Source organism: Nothobranchius furzeri, chromosome 15 (assembly GCF_043380555.1).
Source record: "Nothobranchius furzeri strain GRZ-AD chromosome 15, NfurGRZ-RIMD1, whole genome shotgun sequence".
NCBI classification, from domain to species: Eukaryota; Metazoa; Chordata; class Actinopteri; order Cyprinodontiformes; family Nothobranchiidae; genus Nothobranchius; species Nothobranchius furzeri.
In genome coordinates this window covers 55,376,537-55,394,454 of record NC_091755.1, presented here as the reverse complement: position 1 = coordinate 55,394,454, position 17,918 = coordinate 55,376,537, and the positions used below count along the sequence as shown (strand labels likewise).

The 17,918-nt window shown below is 41.3% G+C and overlaps 1 protein-coding gene across 1 annotated transcript; it reads right to left on the bottom strand.

The window, feature by feature from the left end:
- Positions 1 to 6,405: 6,405 nt before the first annotated feature.
- Positions 6,406 to 8,180, bottom strand: kcnk15 (potassium channel, subfamily K, member 15). Its single transcript, XM_015968335.3, has 2 exons — positions 7,704 to 8,180; positions 6,406 to 7,529 (listed from the first exon to the last, which is right to left on the bottom strand). The coding sequence occupies exons 1-2, from the start codon at positions 7,999 to 8,001 to the stop codon at positions 6,547 to 6,549; spliced, it is 1,281 nt and encodes a 426-aa protein (XP_015823821.3). The 5' UTR covers positions 8,002 to 8,180; the 3' UTR covers positions 6,406 to 6,546.
- Between the last annotated feature and the right edge of the window lie 9,738 nt (positions 8,181 to 17,918).

The window sequence follows — 17,918 nt, the reverse complement described above, 5'->3', positions numbered from 1 at the left end:
CGTATCGATTATTGCAACTCTCTTCTCTCAGGCCTCCCTCAGAAAACCCTCCGTAAGCTCCATTTGGTTCAGAATGCAGCAGCACGCATCATTACTAAAACTCCCATCTCTCATCACATCACCCCCATCCTCAAACAACTCTATTGGCTACCAGTGCACACCAGGATTAACTACAAGGTTCTCCTTCTCACCTTCAAGGCCATCCATAACCTCGCCCCTCACTACCTCACAGATCTCGTTCACATTGTCACCTCGTCCCGTTCCCTCAGGACCTCCTCCTCCATTCATCTCTCTGTGCCCTCCTTTCGTCTCAGCACCATGGGGAGTAGAGCCTTCAGCTGCACCGCTCCCAAACTCTGGAACTCCCTTCCCCCTCTCATCAAGAACATTAACTCATTCACTGAATTCAAAAAACAACTCAAAACTCACCTCTTCATGACCACATATCAGCTTTGAATTTTAGAGTGCCTTGTTTGTTCATGTTTACTTATGTTTACTTACTGAATGATTTGTGTTTTTATTCTGTACAGTGTCCTTGAGTGACCAGAAAGGCGCTTTAAAATAAAATGTATTATTATTATTATTATTACTTATGACACATTTTCGTTTCTGACACGAGGCGTGGTTTTCTGTGGTATAAACTCCCTTTTGCATGTCAAATTCTGATTCGCCAGTAAACCAAAATAGGACAATTATAAAAACTATTCCACGCCGCCTTTTCTTTAGTTCAAAGCTTTCTAGAGAAGTCTCGGACAGGCCATCCGGACTTCCTCTTCAGCCATAAAGAACCTCAGACAAGCTGGATAAAATCTGTTGCAAGTGACGACCGGACCGCAACGGTTCCTTCAGAATAAAAGCTGAACCTCATGAAACCTTCAGGGTCTCTGAGACGCCAGTGATAACCTGTCATGACCTGGAAGCATTCCAAGACTAGTTTGGTCGGCACCGCTGCTTTTCTACCGGCTTCGGTTCCAAAGAGGGTCCAAGAGGACCTCGGCATTCTGGATCTAACGGAGGCTTCCCTTGGGTACGTAGACCGACAGATGGCGTTCCATGCGTGTTATAAGAGTGGTAAAGTTAGTCTTGTTTAAATTGTGAGGAAATAAATGTCTTAACTATTTTAAACCTGACTCTCTCTCTTTCCTTGGAGTTAATACGAAGTGTCTCTTAATCCCTGCAATAAAAAGTTCTGATCTTCTGGTTAAAATAGTCAAAGATCCATCAGATTGATATTTCATATTTCTATGGAATCTCACATTTTATGGTTCATAAGTAGGATGTAAATGACCCATTCTTTACATAAATATGAAATTTATATCTGACTGATCTTTGAATGTTTAATCAGAAGATTATAGGGTTTTTTGCTTCTTCATGGACCATAAATGTCGGTATATAGTTTATAAAATGAATTTCATTCTTTTTCCAAAACCAATAATTTATACATGACAAGATATGAATAATGAGATGTGGTGTGGTGGATGTGAGGTGTTGCGATGGAAACTAGATGTTGGAGCAACTGTTCTTTGTATCTGAGAGAAATTGTGAAATCTGGGTGTGAAATAATTTGTTGTTTGGTTCTAAACTAGAGAGTTGTTTATTTATAAACAGCATCAGACACAATCTGTCATGCCAAGTCTACGCACCCTTGGTGTGGAGGTTCTCATTCGATCTGGGGAGTCGTGCTGGTCACTGCCGGTGGAGTGAACCTCTGAAATCAGGAACCCGTAGATAGTTCCGATAGGACCCGTCCAGTCTGAGATCCCTCGAGGTGAAGGCCGAAAACTGGAATGCTTATTTGCGTCTAAGGTTGATGTTTGTTTGGGTCTTAGAAGAGCCGGTTGTGTGGTATCAGCCGCAGCGTTGCAGAGAGGCTTTGACAAGAGGTCAAAGGAGAAGATGCTTCCAAAGATGCTTATTTCCCGAATTGGCCAGTTCGAGGGTCAGCGAGAAACTGAATTAATTAAGTAATTCTTGTTTGATTGAACTACTTTGTTATGATTTCTGGCCAAGTTTGGCCAATCAGAATTTGACACATTTCTGAGTATTTACCAACATCCCTCAGAAAACCACACCTTCCTTCAGATACAAGATTCTGTGAATAAGAATCTTTAACCTTTAACCTTATGTGAGGTACATGAGTGTAAACAATGATTAACTTGTTAAATCAAACACATACTGATTGGTGATATAAATGGATCATTGTAAGAACAATATTCATTTTAAATTCATTGGTTTAAGCACACATTTTCAAACATTTCATTTAAACATCTTGTTCATCCATCACACATGATTACTGTAAGCTTATGAGTTGTAAAAGTCATGGAGTCTTCTTTTATTCAGGGTGAAGAATGTTGATGTCTGACGTTCACACAGTGAGTGCAAGAACCTTGGGTAAGAATGTTTGTTTGAATGTTTTGTCTTCATGGTATATAAACACACACTGCAGAACCTTCTGTGTTTGGAAGGCCAAATAGAAAGTGGATTTATTTCTGTAGATGAAAGATCGCTATGTTGGTCAATGTAGATGGTGAAAAATCGATCCTTTCGGACGTTACAGTTACATTGGCAGGTATTGATTGTCTGATTAAATTACTGCAACATGTTGGGAAATGTGAAATGTGGCTGAGAATAATGGGGCAGGATAATCCATCAGTGCCCTTAGCTCTGTTTGGACTGTCCCATAGATCTCAGTTTGGAGCAGTTATGAAGATGTGCGGTTGGGAGGAACAACTCAAAGGGTTTATTTTAGTTTGAGCATTAGTTACTGCAGAAATTATAAAAAATTGCAATGTGTTGCATTTTACCTTTTGTGCAGAAAATTTTTTGAATCCTAAATATAGAAAATGTCTTATTAAACAAATTTATGTACCAGAAAGTTTCACATTGTTTCTACAATTTTTCTGACCTGATTTCATATGCATCTTAACTTCTTATTGATCTGTTCAATATTTCATAATATTCTGGATAACAAAATGTGTGTTTCTGTCAGTGGTTATATCAGTCATGACAGATTAGTAAACGTTGCGTCTGGGAGAATGTTTTGTGAAAGCTTGTGCTGCCCTCTAGCGGTTAAATACCTCACACTCATCTTCGCGATTGCCTTTGTCTTTCACGTTTCTCACCAGCAGAGGGCGCTCTTGATGCTTTGGAGCGAATTATGAGAGAAACGTACTGCTATAATTTGGCTGAGTATGGAACACACACACACACACACACACACACACACACACACACACACACACACACACACACATTTTTTTATTATGACAACAAAAGAAACAGTTATAATTGCGAAAGAAGCTTGTCAGGTTTCCATAGAGATGTAGGATGGTGGAGGGAGGATTTGTTTTATTTTTAATTCATGGATCTTTGGGGGGATTTTTGTTGTTCTTGTTTATGACCAACCAAACTTTAAAGCTGCTGCTAACTTGAGATGAAGTATAATGCTGTCACAAACTAGTGAAGAAATGTCATCTCATTTATTAAATCCACACTTTTTTTTAAAACCATGCCGAGTTGTATTCATTTAAATGTCTCATTCCTCTGTGTGCTTTTAGGCCACAAATACTTGATTGTCTGATTAAAGTGCTGCATTTCTAAGAGTTATTTTTAGGATGTCCGATAATCTCCTTATTGGCTGTTTTACTGGTGATAATTAAGCTGGCTGATCTCTATCTGCAGCCTATTAAAACGTGATAATTGCTCCTAGACACATTCTCCAATAAAATTAAGTAACTTTGTCCCAAAAGAAACTGTCAGAATGTTTAGGGTTTTTTAGAAATGTAACAAACATGACAGATCACTTGTCTCATGGTTATAAACATCATGTATGTCTGCAGAAATGCCTGGTTCAAGTTCAAATGATAGCATGAACATGATGACTAAACAAACTGGAGATGTTTGATTATAGTGACTTTGTTTCCTGTTGGGAAGCTTTTCCCACACCATGGTGTGGGAAAAGTTTAGTAATTAGAAATATATATTATATATAATTATATAAATATAATTATAAATATTACTAAACTACACTCACTGGCCACTTTATTGGGTACACTTGTCCAACTGCCCATTAATGCAAAATGCTAATCAGCCGATCAAATATTTTTTCATACATTTATGCATGTTGTCATGGTTGAGACGATCCGCTGCAGTTCAAACCGAGCTTCAGAATGGGGAAGAATGATGTTTAAGTTACTTTGAATGTGTTGTTGTTGTTGGTGCCAGACGGGCTGGACTGAGTATTTCAGAAACTGCTGATCTTCTGGGATTGTCACACACAACCATCTCCAGTGTTCACAGAGAATGGTCCGAAAAAGGGATAAAAAATCCAGTCTGCAGCTGTTCTGTGGGCGAAAAAGCGTTATTGAATCTTGAGGCAGATGGGCTACAACAGCAGAAGACCACACCGGGTGCCGCTCCTGTCAGCTAGGAACAGGAAACTGAGGCTACAATTCACAAAGGCTCACCAACATTGGATGGTTGAAGATTGGAAAAATGTTGCCTAGTTTGATGAGTCTCAATTTCTGCTGCAACATCCAGATGGTAGGGTCAGAATTTGGCATCAACAGCATGAAAGCATGGATCCGTCCTGCCTTGTATCAACAGTTCAGGCTGGTGGTGGTGGTGTAATGGGGGGGGGGGGGGGGCATTTTCTTGGCACACTTTGGGCTCCTTAGTACTAATTGATCATCATTGCAACACCACAGCCTACCAGAGTATTGTTGCTGACCATGTCCATCCCTTTCATGACCACAGTATACCCGCCTTCTGATGGCTACTTCTAGCAGGATAATGCACCATGTCATAAAGCTCAAATCTTCTCAGACTGATTTCTTGAACATGACACTGAGTTCACTACTCTAAGGACCTCCACAGTCACCAGATCTCAGTCCAACAGAGCACCTTTGGGATGTGATGGAACGGGAGATTCGCATCATGGATGTGCAGCCGACAAATCTGCAGCAACTGCTGATGCTATTATGTCAATATGGACCTGAATCTCTGAGGAATGTTTCCAGTACCTTGCTGAATTTATGTCACAAGGATTAAGGCAGTTCCGAAGGCTAAAGTGGGTCCAACCCAGTACTAGCAAGGTGTACCCAATAAAGTGGCCTGTGAATGTATATTTTACTATATTTACACAATTTATGATTTTTTTTAATAAATTGAACTGTAAAGTCTACATATTAATACACATTTAATTTGGTTGATGTAATTCCCCTTGAATTTCAGATTAAATGGTTACAATAAAAAAATTCTTGTGAAATAACCGACAAAGATCCAAGTTTGTGAAAATTCAGGCAAAAGCAACTAATAAAAGCTGAACTAAAATATTAACACAATTTTGTGCATTCCTTCTATTGTGTGATAAATGACTTGCACATGCATATCACCTGTCTGAGTCAGCGGACTTCAAAGTGCTTTACACTTCGGTGAATCGTTCATCCATTCCCACACTGGTGGTGATGAGCTACAATGTTGCCACAGCTGCCCTGGGACACACTAACAGGGGAGAAGCTGCCAAACAGGCTCCACCAGCCCCTCTGACCACCACCATCAGGCAGGGAGGGTGAGGTGTCTTGCTAAAGGACACAACAATTGACACGGACTGGGTTCAAACTGGCAACCCTAACCCATGAGCTAACGGCGCCCCAGGACAAATTGAAGTTGAAAACTTATAAAATAACTTTGAACATCTTTATTTTATAAGCAAACTTGTCCATTTGTACCTTTTAAACAGTCGATGAAAAGAATCAAAATCATTTTTACAAGATGTCGTCCTCAGAAATTAAAAGCACAGCAGCAGAGGAAGACAATGAGGACAGAAGCTTTAAAATAACTCACATAAAAAATGTTCCTTAATAGACAACATTTTACATTAAAAAAACTCAGACTGTATGTTTCCCTCCTTTGGTTCAATAGAGCATTACTGTAAGAGACTTACATTCATCCTGAGTCCCTCACTGCAACACGTTCAGTTTTTCTGAATGATGAAGTACGTTGTAAAACCTGCTACAGATACGTTGTGTGCTACATCCATTTAAGTCGATTAAAATTTTGAAAAAGTATCTTTTTGTCAGAGTGCTGATGTGTCCATGTAACACACTCCACTCCAAACCCCTCCATCTAGTAAAAGTATTTGTATGATCCAATAAACCACATCCCTGACATCACTGGCCAAAGGTCTTTAAGGCTTTTTCAATAGAAAAGTAGAATGACATCTTTCAGTTGTGGCATGAAAATGTTTTGTTTGCATGACTAAAGCAGAAATTAAAGGCTGTAACTTCACTAAAACCATGCAATCATTGCAATAGTTAAAAACAATTCTGTCTAAACTGTAGAAAGTTGTATGCAGCATTCATGCATTGACATTGTGCGCTTTACATTCTCTTTAGCATGCTTTTCACTTTCATGCAAGCAAAATGGCAGGATTAGCTTCACATGAATGAACATAGAAAACGAAACACTCGTGCTTTGCAAAGAAAATCACTTACAACAGCCAAAACATGCACAGGAATATGTTTGTGACGATGTCGTTTTCAGTCTTCAAACTGAATTTCTCCTTATCCGGGGGAACTCCTGAAAGCTATGCCCAGGTGAGAGTGTGCTTCCAGGAGAGGACAGTCCAGTGTTGTCCCTGGATCTTGGTGAGTAGCCTTGGATCTTATAAGAAACTGAGTTGTAGTACACAGGGTTTATGTGGCAGCCGTGGGGTTCACCGCGTGTCACAAGAGGGCTGTCACAAGCCTCTAAGCGGTAACACACACAGGAGGAGCACAGAGAGCTGAGGCTTGTCTCATGCAGCCTCTGCCTGCATGGGCTTCCTCGAGTTCCCGGATCCTCTGCTGGGAAGGAAATGAGGTTGGTGCGACTGGTTCCTTCCTGCATAGGGAGGAAAAGTGTGCTGTGGCTGTGACTGTGCACCATAGTTCCCTTATTCCTCTCTCGGTGGTTGTCTCTGCTTTGTTCTCCTATAACATGGAGGCTCAGAGCCCCCCCCAAAAGGCCTCTGTCTCTCCTCAGTGATGCTCTCTCCTGAGCATCACGTCTCTCATCCTCCGTGTTCATGGTGAGGAAACGCAGCACCACCAAGTTAAGAAAAGCCCCTATCACAGTTAACCCCACCAGAATGTACATGAAACTGAATGCCACATAGGGTGTCTTTTTCTGCAGGTCCTCTTTTTTCTGCAGGGCTACAAAGTCCCCAAAGCCAATAGTGGTGAGTGTAATGAAGCAGTAGTAGTAGGCATGGAAGAAGCTCCATCCTTCAAAGTGGGAAAAGGCTGCAGCTCCCACACACAGAGTTCCAATGCAGGACAGCAAGCCCACTAGGACCATGTTCTCCATGGACACCTCTGTGTGGTGAAACCCAAAGCACTGCTTTATCTTGTGCAGAAGATAGCGAACAAACGTGTTCATCCTTTCACCCAGGCTCTGGAACATGACCAGGGTGAGAGGGATGCCGAGAACTGCATAGAACATGCAGAAGACTTTTCCTGCATCTGTGCCTGGTGCAGCGTGTCCGTAACCTGCATGCAGAGAGGTGGAGAGAGGAAGGAGCACGTTGTGACCTGGCTTGGATGGTAGACCATGAGGAAAGTGTTTTATTTTTTATTGTTTCTTTTGGGAAAATAATCATTTCAACAAAAACAATCTGTTATTTACATTTTTTGTAATAACAAAGTTAAACGTTCAGAACTTACCAATAGTGGTGATGACTGTTATAGCAAAATAAAAGGAGCCAGCGAATTTCCACTGTCTCCCGGCGCGGTGCGGCTCAGCCTGCAGCACCACGCGCTCGATTTCACGGTAGTCGTCCTCAGAGAAGCGGTACTTCTTCTTCATCTCGCTGCGCTTCTGCTCCAGCACGCGCCTACGGGAGCTCTCAGTCTCGGACTCCAGCGCATCAAACACCGCGGCGCCGACCAGCAGGTAGGAAAACATGCAGAGGATGAGCGACAGGGTCCGGACGTTTTGCTTCTTCATCCTCGGCGTCGGCATGAGCTGGAGGCGCAGTTACAGGTGGCACATCGGTGTTGCAGCCTGTTGCGTGGAGACGGGAGAGGCTGAAGATCAATCTGGAAGCTGGCGTTTTTGCTTCGTGTTTGTGTGAAATATCTGCTGGCTTTAATGTGGCCATCTGTTTAAGCGAGTGGCATCGGAATACTTGTTCGCATGCGCGAAGCAGTCACCAATAAAAGACCGAGTGTGTAGGAGTGTGTTTAGGGAAGAATTCAGCACCATGGACAGCCACCAGCAGGACAACAACTAAAACCAGGGCTCAGCACCGAACACAACATCAGATTTATGTTAATCGGCTTCAACCTGCATTATCAATAAATAATAATGTTTTTAAACTAAAGCTCAGTTTACAGAAATACCCTAGCCACTTTAAAACTAGTCATTTTAAAATGTATAATATGATGTGGCTAATTACATTCAATGACAAAAAAGCCATTAAAACTAAAAGAAACGTTTTGACAACATAAGTAGAATTGATTAGAAGTTAAAAAGCAAAATATCACAGTTTTAGTCCTTGTGCAGTATTTTGCGAGACCCAAGTACGCTTTAGTTCGAGAAAAAAACGGCCAGATGGTTTAAAGGTGTAGTATGTAAGAACCAGTTGCCACTGATGCACCTGCAGCCTCTCAGAGTTTCTGCTGCTCTAAACATTAAAATAATTATTTCATTTTCTGTTCCTCACTTCTGATTACCTTCTGTTTGTTGCAACCACCAGGTACAAAAACTAACGTGTTTTTATTTGACTATGTTTCTGTCCTGTCTCTGTTTATCATCTTCCTGCATCTCCTCTCAATCCTAAAGAAAAACTGCTACCTGACTTCATATATATTCACCTTACGAGTTACCTTTGAACTGCAGTTCTAAAGGATCTACCGACCGCAAAAACAGTGGAGTGCGCGCTGTGCGCCGGCCGCACCAGTGAGGTGCGTTTAAGAGGACAAAACAGGTGATGCGCCCCGCTCCACAGCAGCGAAACGCATCAGGCACAAATAAAAGACAGAAAACATAAAATGAAATGAGCCGACACGAACGATCGCGTGTTTTTGAGGTGGCGACACCTAATTTGATAATGTTACTGTGTGGCCTTGCTCAGGACGCAGATGTCTGGAGTGCGTCAACGATCAGAGCTTTGCATGCGCAAGCTGGTTAAGGTTATGATGGGGGTGAGGGGAATGTTAAATTGCAAGATGGTAAAGGTCACAATTCGATCAATTGTCTGTTTTAAAGGCGGGCATCAGATAATGACGCTCTGGCACAGAGCGTCACCTCCCGACGCGCAGGGGCTCATCACCTGCTGTCTTTTCCGTGGACTGCATCTTGTCAGTCATTATCACGTGACAGCGACTCGTCGATGAAAGACATGAAAAGTCACTAGAGCAGTGAATTTGACTAGTCGACTAGTTGATACAACCCCTACCCACCAGTCTCACAAGTAGGGGAAGAAAACTATAGGAATCTCAAAATACTTAAAAAAATACATTAAACAATCTAAAAATCCAAGCAGACTATAAGTGCCGTGTATAATCTGCATTTAAGTATAGTTTCAAAATGTTCTCAAATTATTTGCAAGACCAAATCGTCTTGTGATGTATCTCCTGTTTCTTTTGGGCGCAGTAATCTCTAACATAGACCTACGCTAACTGGTGCATGCGTGCTGGATCCCCCACACAATACAAAGAATAGGAGAGCCTTTGGGTGCAGGTGTTTAGCGACCTTGAAGACATGTGCAGAAGACCAGCAGGGCAAAGTCTCCACTCAGGTCTGGACAGAACCGAAAACTCTCCACAGTTAACTTTCCTTTGTTGATGTACAGCTGCTGAGTATATTAGAGACTTGTAAACACTCCAGCAGGTAAAGAAAAAGCACAAAAAGCTGCTGAGTGTGATGTTGGGACATTGAATTACAGAACCAAGTGGGTGTTTTTTTTTTTACTAAAACATGGATTATTACAACCAAAAATTTACTAAGTAAGACTAAATTTACACTTTTGTCTTCATGAAATGACCTTTGTTTGTTTTGCATGTACAGTAATGGTACTTATATTGTTGTAAAAAGGAAAGTCTGGGCTTCAATTTCAACGGCTGATTCTGTGGATTGGATCATATGGCATTGTTGCTAATGTGTGTTTTTCTCAATATGTGTATGAAGCCTTTTTTCAACCTTTTATTTAGTGACATTGTTAAAATAGAAAATGTGGATTCTGTCATCATGGTAATTTGCCATCCCCCAAGTAGTGTGTGGTTAGCGCATCTAACAGGTGGCATGACTGCACCCCAAACCTCCAAAAAAACAAACCAACCAAAAAAAAGTCACCAGCCGCTACTGATTACAATATAGTGAGAGTTTCAGAGTGAGAAAATCCAAAAAGAGTCTAATATTCCAGTCATTTTGAAAGGAAGGTTATACTAAAACATATTTCATATCCAGCTGGCTGACACATAGGTATCTTGAGAAAATATACTGTTAATCACAGTTAGTTCACCATTCATTTTCTGTGTTGATTTCAGTCATAAAGAAATCATCCAGTGCCATGATCTCTGATAAAACTTTAAAAGATAAATCTTCTAAATAAGTGTGGTGTTAATTGTTTTTTTTTTGTCACAGTAGATGAGATGGTGAGGAAAATTCAGATTGATATTCAAAATAATTTGTACAGCACCTTGGAATTGTGCGTAACTGTTTTCCTAACAAAAAGAAAAGAAAAGAAAAGAACTGCTATTCATTAAAATCTGAAATCGCATATTTTTTAACACAGTGAGAAGAAAAAAAATCTTCAGAGGAAGTACTGAGTCATAAGATGGGGAAAAACATCCCCATTATTCAATATTTTGAGGAAAACCATGAAACAATCATTTTGACAGGTATTTAGCATCGACATATATACTGGACAATTCATTTCCATAGGCTCCAATAACACGTTTTTGAGGCCAAATGGGAGGTGGCCACCACCTCCATTTTGACCGTGTCACAGGATCCGTCAAGCCCAGACAATTCCAGAAAAGGGAAGAGAGGAGGAGCTGAGGGTGTGGCAGTAAGGCTGGGATCAACTGACGACACCCGGTCGAACTAGCTACAAGCTAATCTGAAGCTAACCCAAAGCTAACGCGGAGGTGGAAGCTAAGCTAACGGAGGTAGCAACCTAGCTACAACTGGAGTTAACTGTGCACAACACCAGAGCTTCTGAGTCAGAGATACGCCGGGCTGACCGCTGGGTAAAACCAGGTGGAACACAGAGGTCTTCGAGAGCTCCACAAGCCTGCAGCCGCACAGCAGACAAGCGCCGCTGCGATCTGAGATGCGCAGAGCTGCCGCTGGGGAGAACCGGGTGGAAAGGTTTCCATCCCAGAGCTCCACAAGCCGGCAGCCCGCGCGCAGCTCACAGAAGCCTCGATCAGACAGAGATGCGCCGAGCTGCGGGGAGGGGAGAAAGGGTGGAAAACAGAGGTCTCCCGAGAGCTCCACAAGCCAATAGTCGGATCCCAGCTCCACCAACATGTTATATTTCAACCCATTTTCTAAAGTGCAGCATTATGTTAAATGCACTGGGTTTTACTCTATTACATTTAAAGTTCATGGTTAAACAGTACATGTTAAAATCTAAGCTCAGCTCAGCAGTGACCTAAACTACATAAATATAATTTTACTTACCGAAATAAATGAAGTGAACACTCCTTGGATGCTCTATTAGTGCAATTAACGCCACAGCAAGTCATTTTGTTCAACAATTGCACAAATAATATCCAAACAGAATACACAAACACACAGAGACTCAAAATCCTCGAACAGTTTCCAGGCCAGACCGAGGCTCTACTGAGGCCTTTCCACGGAGCTAGCTCTGTGGTCACGTGGGTCTGGGGAGGCGGTCACGTGGGTCGGATGATCATTAATTATATAGAATTTTAGGCTTTTATTACACTTAAACAGAAGAGTGAGAAAAAAATTCACCCCCCTCAGAGTTGTCATGAGTGTAAACTAGATCATTTAAACTAAAAACATGTTTTGGTACCAGGCTGTAAACATGTTTATTTCTGCTGTGAAATTGGTATTTTTAACATGGGAGTCAATGAGGATTTGCTCGCTTTCTGACACCAGCCCCCAGCGGATGAGGGTGGAACTGCAATTTTTGGTACTTCCGAGTTGGCCTCAATTTTTGAGCCGCATTGTGGGGGCTTTGGTATTTAGATGACATATTTTTTTACTGAATTGGATTTTTTTATTTGCTTTCTAAATCTTGACTTTGTGTGTGGTTACCGCCATAAGATCATGGACAGAGTGGCTGAGGTGAACTAGAGACCGCTTCCCTCCATCTTTCCTTACTGTAAGGTGATGCAGGTTGCCATGGTGACTGCGTGTCAGTCTGAAGCGAATACAGGTGCAATGATCCTGGTCCTTGCCTGGTGAATTAGGCTGTCAGTGCATCATAACCGTTCTTTCAGTGACAGAGAGAGGAAGCAGATACACACTCTGCATGTGTGTGTGTGTGTGTGTGTGTGTGTGTGTGTGTGTGTGTGTGTGTGTGTGTGTGTGTGTGTGTGTGTGTGTGTGTGTGTGTGTGTGTGTGTGTGTGTGTGTGTGTGTGTGTGTGTGTGTGTGTGTGTGTGTGTGTGTGTGTGTGTGTGTGTGTGTGTGTGTGTGTGTGTGAAAGTGGGGTATTGCAGCTCCATGAGAATTGCAGGAGGATTATTATGTGCTCTTTTGTTTCTGTCATGCAGAGCAGGGTGAGCTCTGTGCTCCTGTTTTCACCTTAAGTGGCTAAATCAGCACACTTACGACCCTGCTTGGATTCAGCCAGCTCTCCATAAATCAATTACATCTCAGGTGATAAGAGAGGAACCTGGTGCTCTAACAGCCACAATCAATCCAGACAGCTTCAGTCTGCATCCTCTTCTAAGCCCCAGGAACAAAGTGAGGGGAGGGCTTTAGAGACTCAAAGAGACAGATGCTTTGTCAAATGAGTTCTGCTATCTCCGTTCCTGATGAGGTGTATTGCATCATCATCACATAAAAATATATGTAATATAACAATGTAACACATGCTGTTGAATTATGTAAACCCAATTCAGAGAGATATTATCTTTATCCATTCATTCATCCATTCATTTTCAGCCGGTTATCCAGGGTTGGGTCATGGTGGCAGTGGCCAAAGCCGAGAGGCCCATACTTCTCTTTTCCCAGCCATTAGGCCAGCTCCTCCAGGGTAATCCTAAAGCATTCACTGGCCATCCGAGAAATATAGTCCCTCCAGCACGCCCTGGGTCTTCCTTTAGGTCTTCTCCCAGTTGGACGTGCCCGGAAAACCATTGAGTCAAACCAATGAAGGCGTCCACACTAAATTCTACCCTTTTCCGTTTCAAGCTGAAATAGTGCACTCTCCCAAGTATTTTGGACTGTATTGTTATTAGAAAGTTTATCGTTTGTTTTGTTTTTGTCGAAAATGTTAGCCTACGTTTGGAAACATGAAGTGCATTTACACTTTTCCCCATAGAGATTTCTCTCAGAATCACAATGACACCCTAAAGCCTGAGTCACGCTTCTGTGTCAGTGCGGAGACACGCAACGTCATTATCCATCATTGCGGGCGTGCTGGAGAGCCCCCGTAAGGACGAACGGAGTCAAGCTCTCTTTTCTAAACATCTGTCCATCGAGATGGAGAACGCAAGCTTGTGATTGGTCAGGGCACCGCTGTCGTCTACACCGTCACCATTGCGCCCTCAAAAACATAAAGAGAGCCGAGGATATCTAGCGGCTGACTCGGAGAAGCTTGAAGAATACCTCGCAAAAAAACTCTAAAACCATGAAAATTTCATTCCCCTGTGACTGGAGGAGTGAAATGATACGCAGCAAGCATTTTATTTGTGGACGGAAATGACAGGAAACATGGGTTTAGTGGTGGCGAGCGCATGAAAAGGTGAAGGAGAATGAGAGACAAATTTGTCTGTGTTAAAAAGCCTCTCATATACAAATAACACAATATAAACACACTATCTTGGACACATGACAGGATACCACAGAACAGCGCTATGCCCTCTGTTGTCCTGGCGGGTAATTGCTTTGCAACACTCCCCAGGAGACGGAAAAGTATGAGGAGAAAACACCTCTGTCTGTGCGTGCGTGTGTGTCTCTCCGTTTTGGAGCTGACGGAGAAGCATGACTCAGGCTTTAATCTTCATTGCCTCCAGAGTAGATACATTTTTGTATGATAATAAGATGCAGGACCCAATCCGTCAGCTCATAAGAAACCTGCCCCGATGTTGTAAGGCATGCAGACACGCAGATGAGGCCTTAAAAACGTCTGAGCAAATTAACTTTGCCATAGGTTCTCAGTTGCAATTCCAGTTACTTTAAACTAAGAATTTCCATTTCATCAATATGGCAGCAATTAGTTTTTCACACATTACCCATTCCCTAACAGTAAGGATCTCCAGCATGTGGTATCTTCTAATTGTAATCGGATGTGTTTTCAAAAGATTTTTTTCTCGTTTAATACGAAAACATTCCAAATAAAAGATCTACACATTAGACCATTAAACTAGGCGTTTTTGCAACATTTCACACATTTAGAAAAACATGTGGACAAGTTTCAGGGGCGTGTCCAGGGAGTGGCCTGGGGTAGCAAATGCCACCCTTGGAATCTGATTGGCCACCCCCAGGTGCCAACACACTGAATTCCCTTTAAATAGGCTTTTCATTGCCCACAAAAGGCTTGGGGTAAAAAAAAAAACACAACCATTGGTGCCACCCATGCACAAAGTAGTGCCTCACCTGGGCCACCCCATTTTAAAAGATCTAGACGCACCACTACCACATTTATTTCTGTGGCACATTTTAAAACAGCATGACATCTGACAGCAGTGCTGAACAATGATACAAGATACAACAACGAGGTGGGGGTGGGGTCTGCCTCACCTGCAAAGGAAGCTCATTCAAGAGTTTTGGGCCAGCGTCAGAGAATGCTCTCTCCCCAAAGGATTTCTAATGCGCTTTGGGAACAGATAGGAGCAGGTGAGAGAAACGCGTGAATAGTTTTGACTTCAACTGTGATACAGATCTACTGGCCCCTTCAGATTAAACGGTGTGGAGATTTGGGACATCAGATTAAAAAATAATCAAAAATCTCATTATAGGTTTCTCAAGAGCTAATTCAGCTTTACTGATGACTCCATTTGGTAGTGACACAAGCTAATGATCTAATGTGAGACTTATCTTGTGTGTGTCTTTGTTTTTGCATAGAGCTAAACTTGTAAATTACAGATCATTAAAGATATTTTTATATATAAAGCATAAATATCTAACCTTAAACTATCTAAAAATGTAAGGAAATGTTCATCAAGTTTTAGAATTTAATGGTAAATGGTGCCGAACGGCAATTACTAAAGGAATGTTATCAAAGGTGTGTGACTGATGCCTGATTAGCATCCAATAGACAGCTTGGGCATGAGTGTGTACTAGAATGACCAACACTACCATGCTGGCTGACCTTCAACAACTCTTGGTTGAGAAATGGGTGCCATTCTACAGCTATATATGACCCCACTGGTGACCAGCAAGAGGAGCTTTGCTATTGTGGCTGTTTGTGGATTTTCTTCTGAGACCCCTGACAGCGTGAAATGAAGAAAAAGTCAAATTGTATAATGCCTGTTTGGACTTATTTTTCCTTGATTACTGAGGAAAAAGTGCAATTATCCAAACCACCACGTCACTTGAAACAAAAATGAATCAAATCAGAAGAATATAGCAGGGTATGTTTTGGGTAGCTACTAGGGATGTAAGAAATTATCGATCTGGCAATATATCGTGATATTTTTCCTGCAATATCATATCGATATTCAAAAGCAGTGCGTCTACTTTTTGGAAGAATTTACATGCAAACAATTGTGCATTTTATTTTATTTGGTGCAATTCAAAAGCTGACCGCTAGTTAGCAGCAGCATGCAATGGGTTTTGTTTCCACCATTGAAATATAAATGGTTCAGATACCTCATCTTAAACATGTTACATATCAGTTTGGACTGTTTATTGAATTTTCCTACAATAAATTCAGTCTTAAAAATCACTAAAATCGTATTTCTGAATGTATCACAACCTGTATCGTGATATGTATTGTATCGCCATAATTTCACCAATACACATCCCTAGTAGCTACCCACACATTTAGCTGTGTTGCTCTTTGCATGCATGCAGGATGTACCCCATGATAAAAGTGACAAATCAGTTTTTTCCAACAATAAAAGAAGTTTCACCACCAAGTCCTGTTCCATAAAAACAAATAATGAACAGTGATGGAAATGTTATGTTGCAGTGGTGTAAAGCTTAGAATATAAGCGGTACACCACAGCATGCGATAGATGTGAGGACCAGCGTGTAACACACAATGAGTGTTGATAAAAGAACAGAGCATTCTTTTCTATTCTGTGATTTAATTAAGCCTGAGTATAAAGATGGCCGTGTGGTCCCTACTGTCTGGAGCAGATCAGGTCTGTATCTTTTTCCCTTCCAATGCAAGTAAAATAAATACGACTCAACAACAACCAGAGACGATCTCTCTCATTTATATAATGTTTGTCCAACACGTCAAACAAACACTAATTTCTTTCATTTTCCGCCAAGCAAAAAGCAAAAACAACTGCTTGAATTCACAAACTATGTGCTGTTAGTTGCTTGGCTTTCTCGAAGCTGTAACTATGGTAAAGATCTCATCTTTCTAAGTGCACATAATTGCCTTTTCATGTGTGGCTTGTCTTTCTGCTGCTGTTGTAACATTATATTTTTGTTAATCCAGGATTTAGGAAACATTGTTCAATTCAAATGGTCTCTAAGATTTCAGAAGTTTAAAACTGTCTAGATGACACTGAAGGTGCAACGTTATAAGCTAATGATTGGGTCTGTAACTTTCAATCAACCCAGTGAAAATTAAATAATCCTGGTAGATATAAAATTTTATTCTGCATTGAAGTTGTGCAGAAGAAGATGACAGGGATTTTATGAAGCACAAAATAACAGCAAGTAGCAGATGCCTGCAGAGCCTCTGGTTACCACAGTAACCAAGAACAAAAATAGTAACCAACACCAGCAGCTATTCAACACAAGTCCCATGTGATAACACAGGATTCTATTTATACCCTCTAATGGTAAAATTAGCCCGTGTATAAATGCATCTGCCCAATTACTGTCAAAAGATGGAAAACAGGGTCCAATTACGTGTTGCCACCTTTGATATTGCTTCTCTGCTGCAGGTCCTTGTAGCATCAAACAGAAATTAGCTGATTATTCCATAACAGGCCACTAAGCTTATTAGGACAATTGTAATATGATCTTTAAAAAAAATGTTAAACTGTTTGTGCAAATGAGTGAATGATGCCCACTTTGATGACATGAGGTTAATTTATTCAGGAAATGAGCAAACATTCGGATTCATGCAGCAACCCATATTAGAAAAGGTAAACTTATTAGTGTTTGGGCAAAAACATGCAGTGATAGAGTGGCTTTAGAAAAGTGTAGTGCATGCATGGTATAAACTATGTATCATGTATTTATGAAAGGATATCGTATAGTGTTGTATTTCTGTATTTAGTTAAGAATGACAAAAGATAATGTGACTCACATTTCAGTCTGGTATGATAACAGCAGGGCATTGTTTACCTCTCAGGATAACCTTTGACCTCAGAGGCACGTGCAAACAACAAGCTTAGATTTTCAGGAATCGTTTTTTTTTTTTTTTCAAACCAAATGTAGTGTCTATAAAAATGCTGCAGATGCAGAACCTGTTTACCTTACATGGTCAGATGATCAGCTCTGGCTGAAACAGCAACTTTGATGTAGGTAGGTTTTTCAACGTTTGGCTGAGCATGGTCTGATTGTCAACCCGGCTAAATGCCAACTCGGGCTGGCACAGTGGT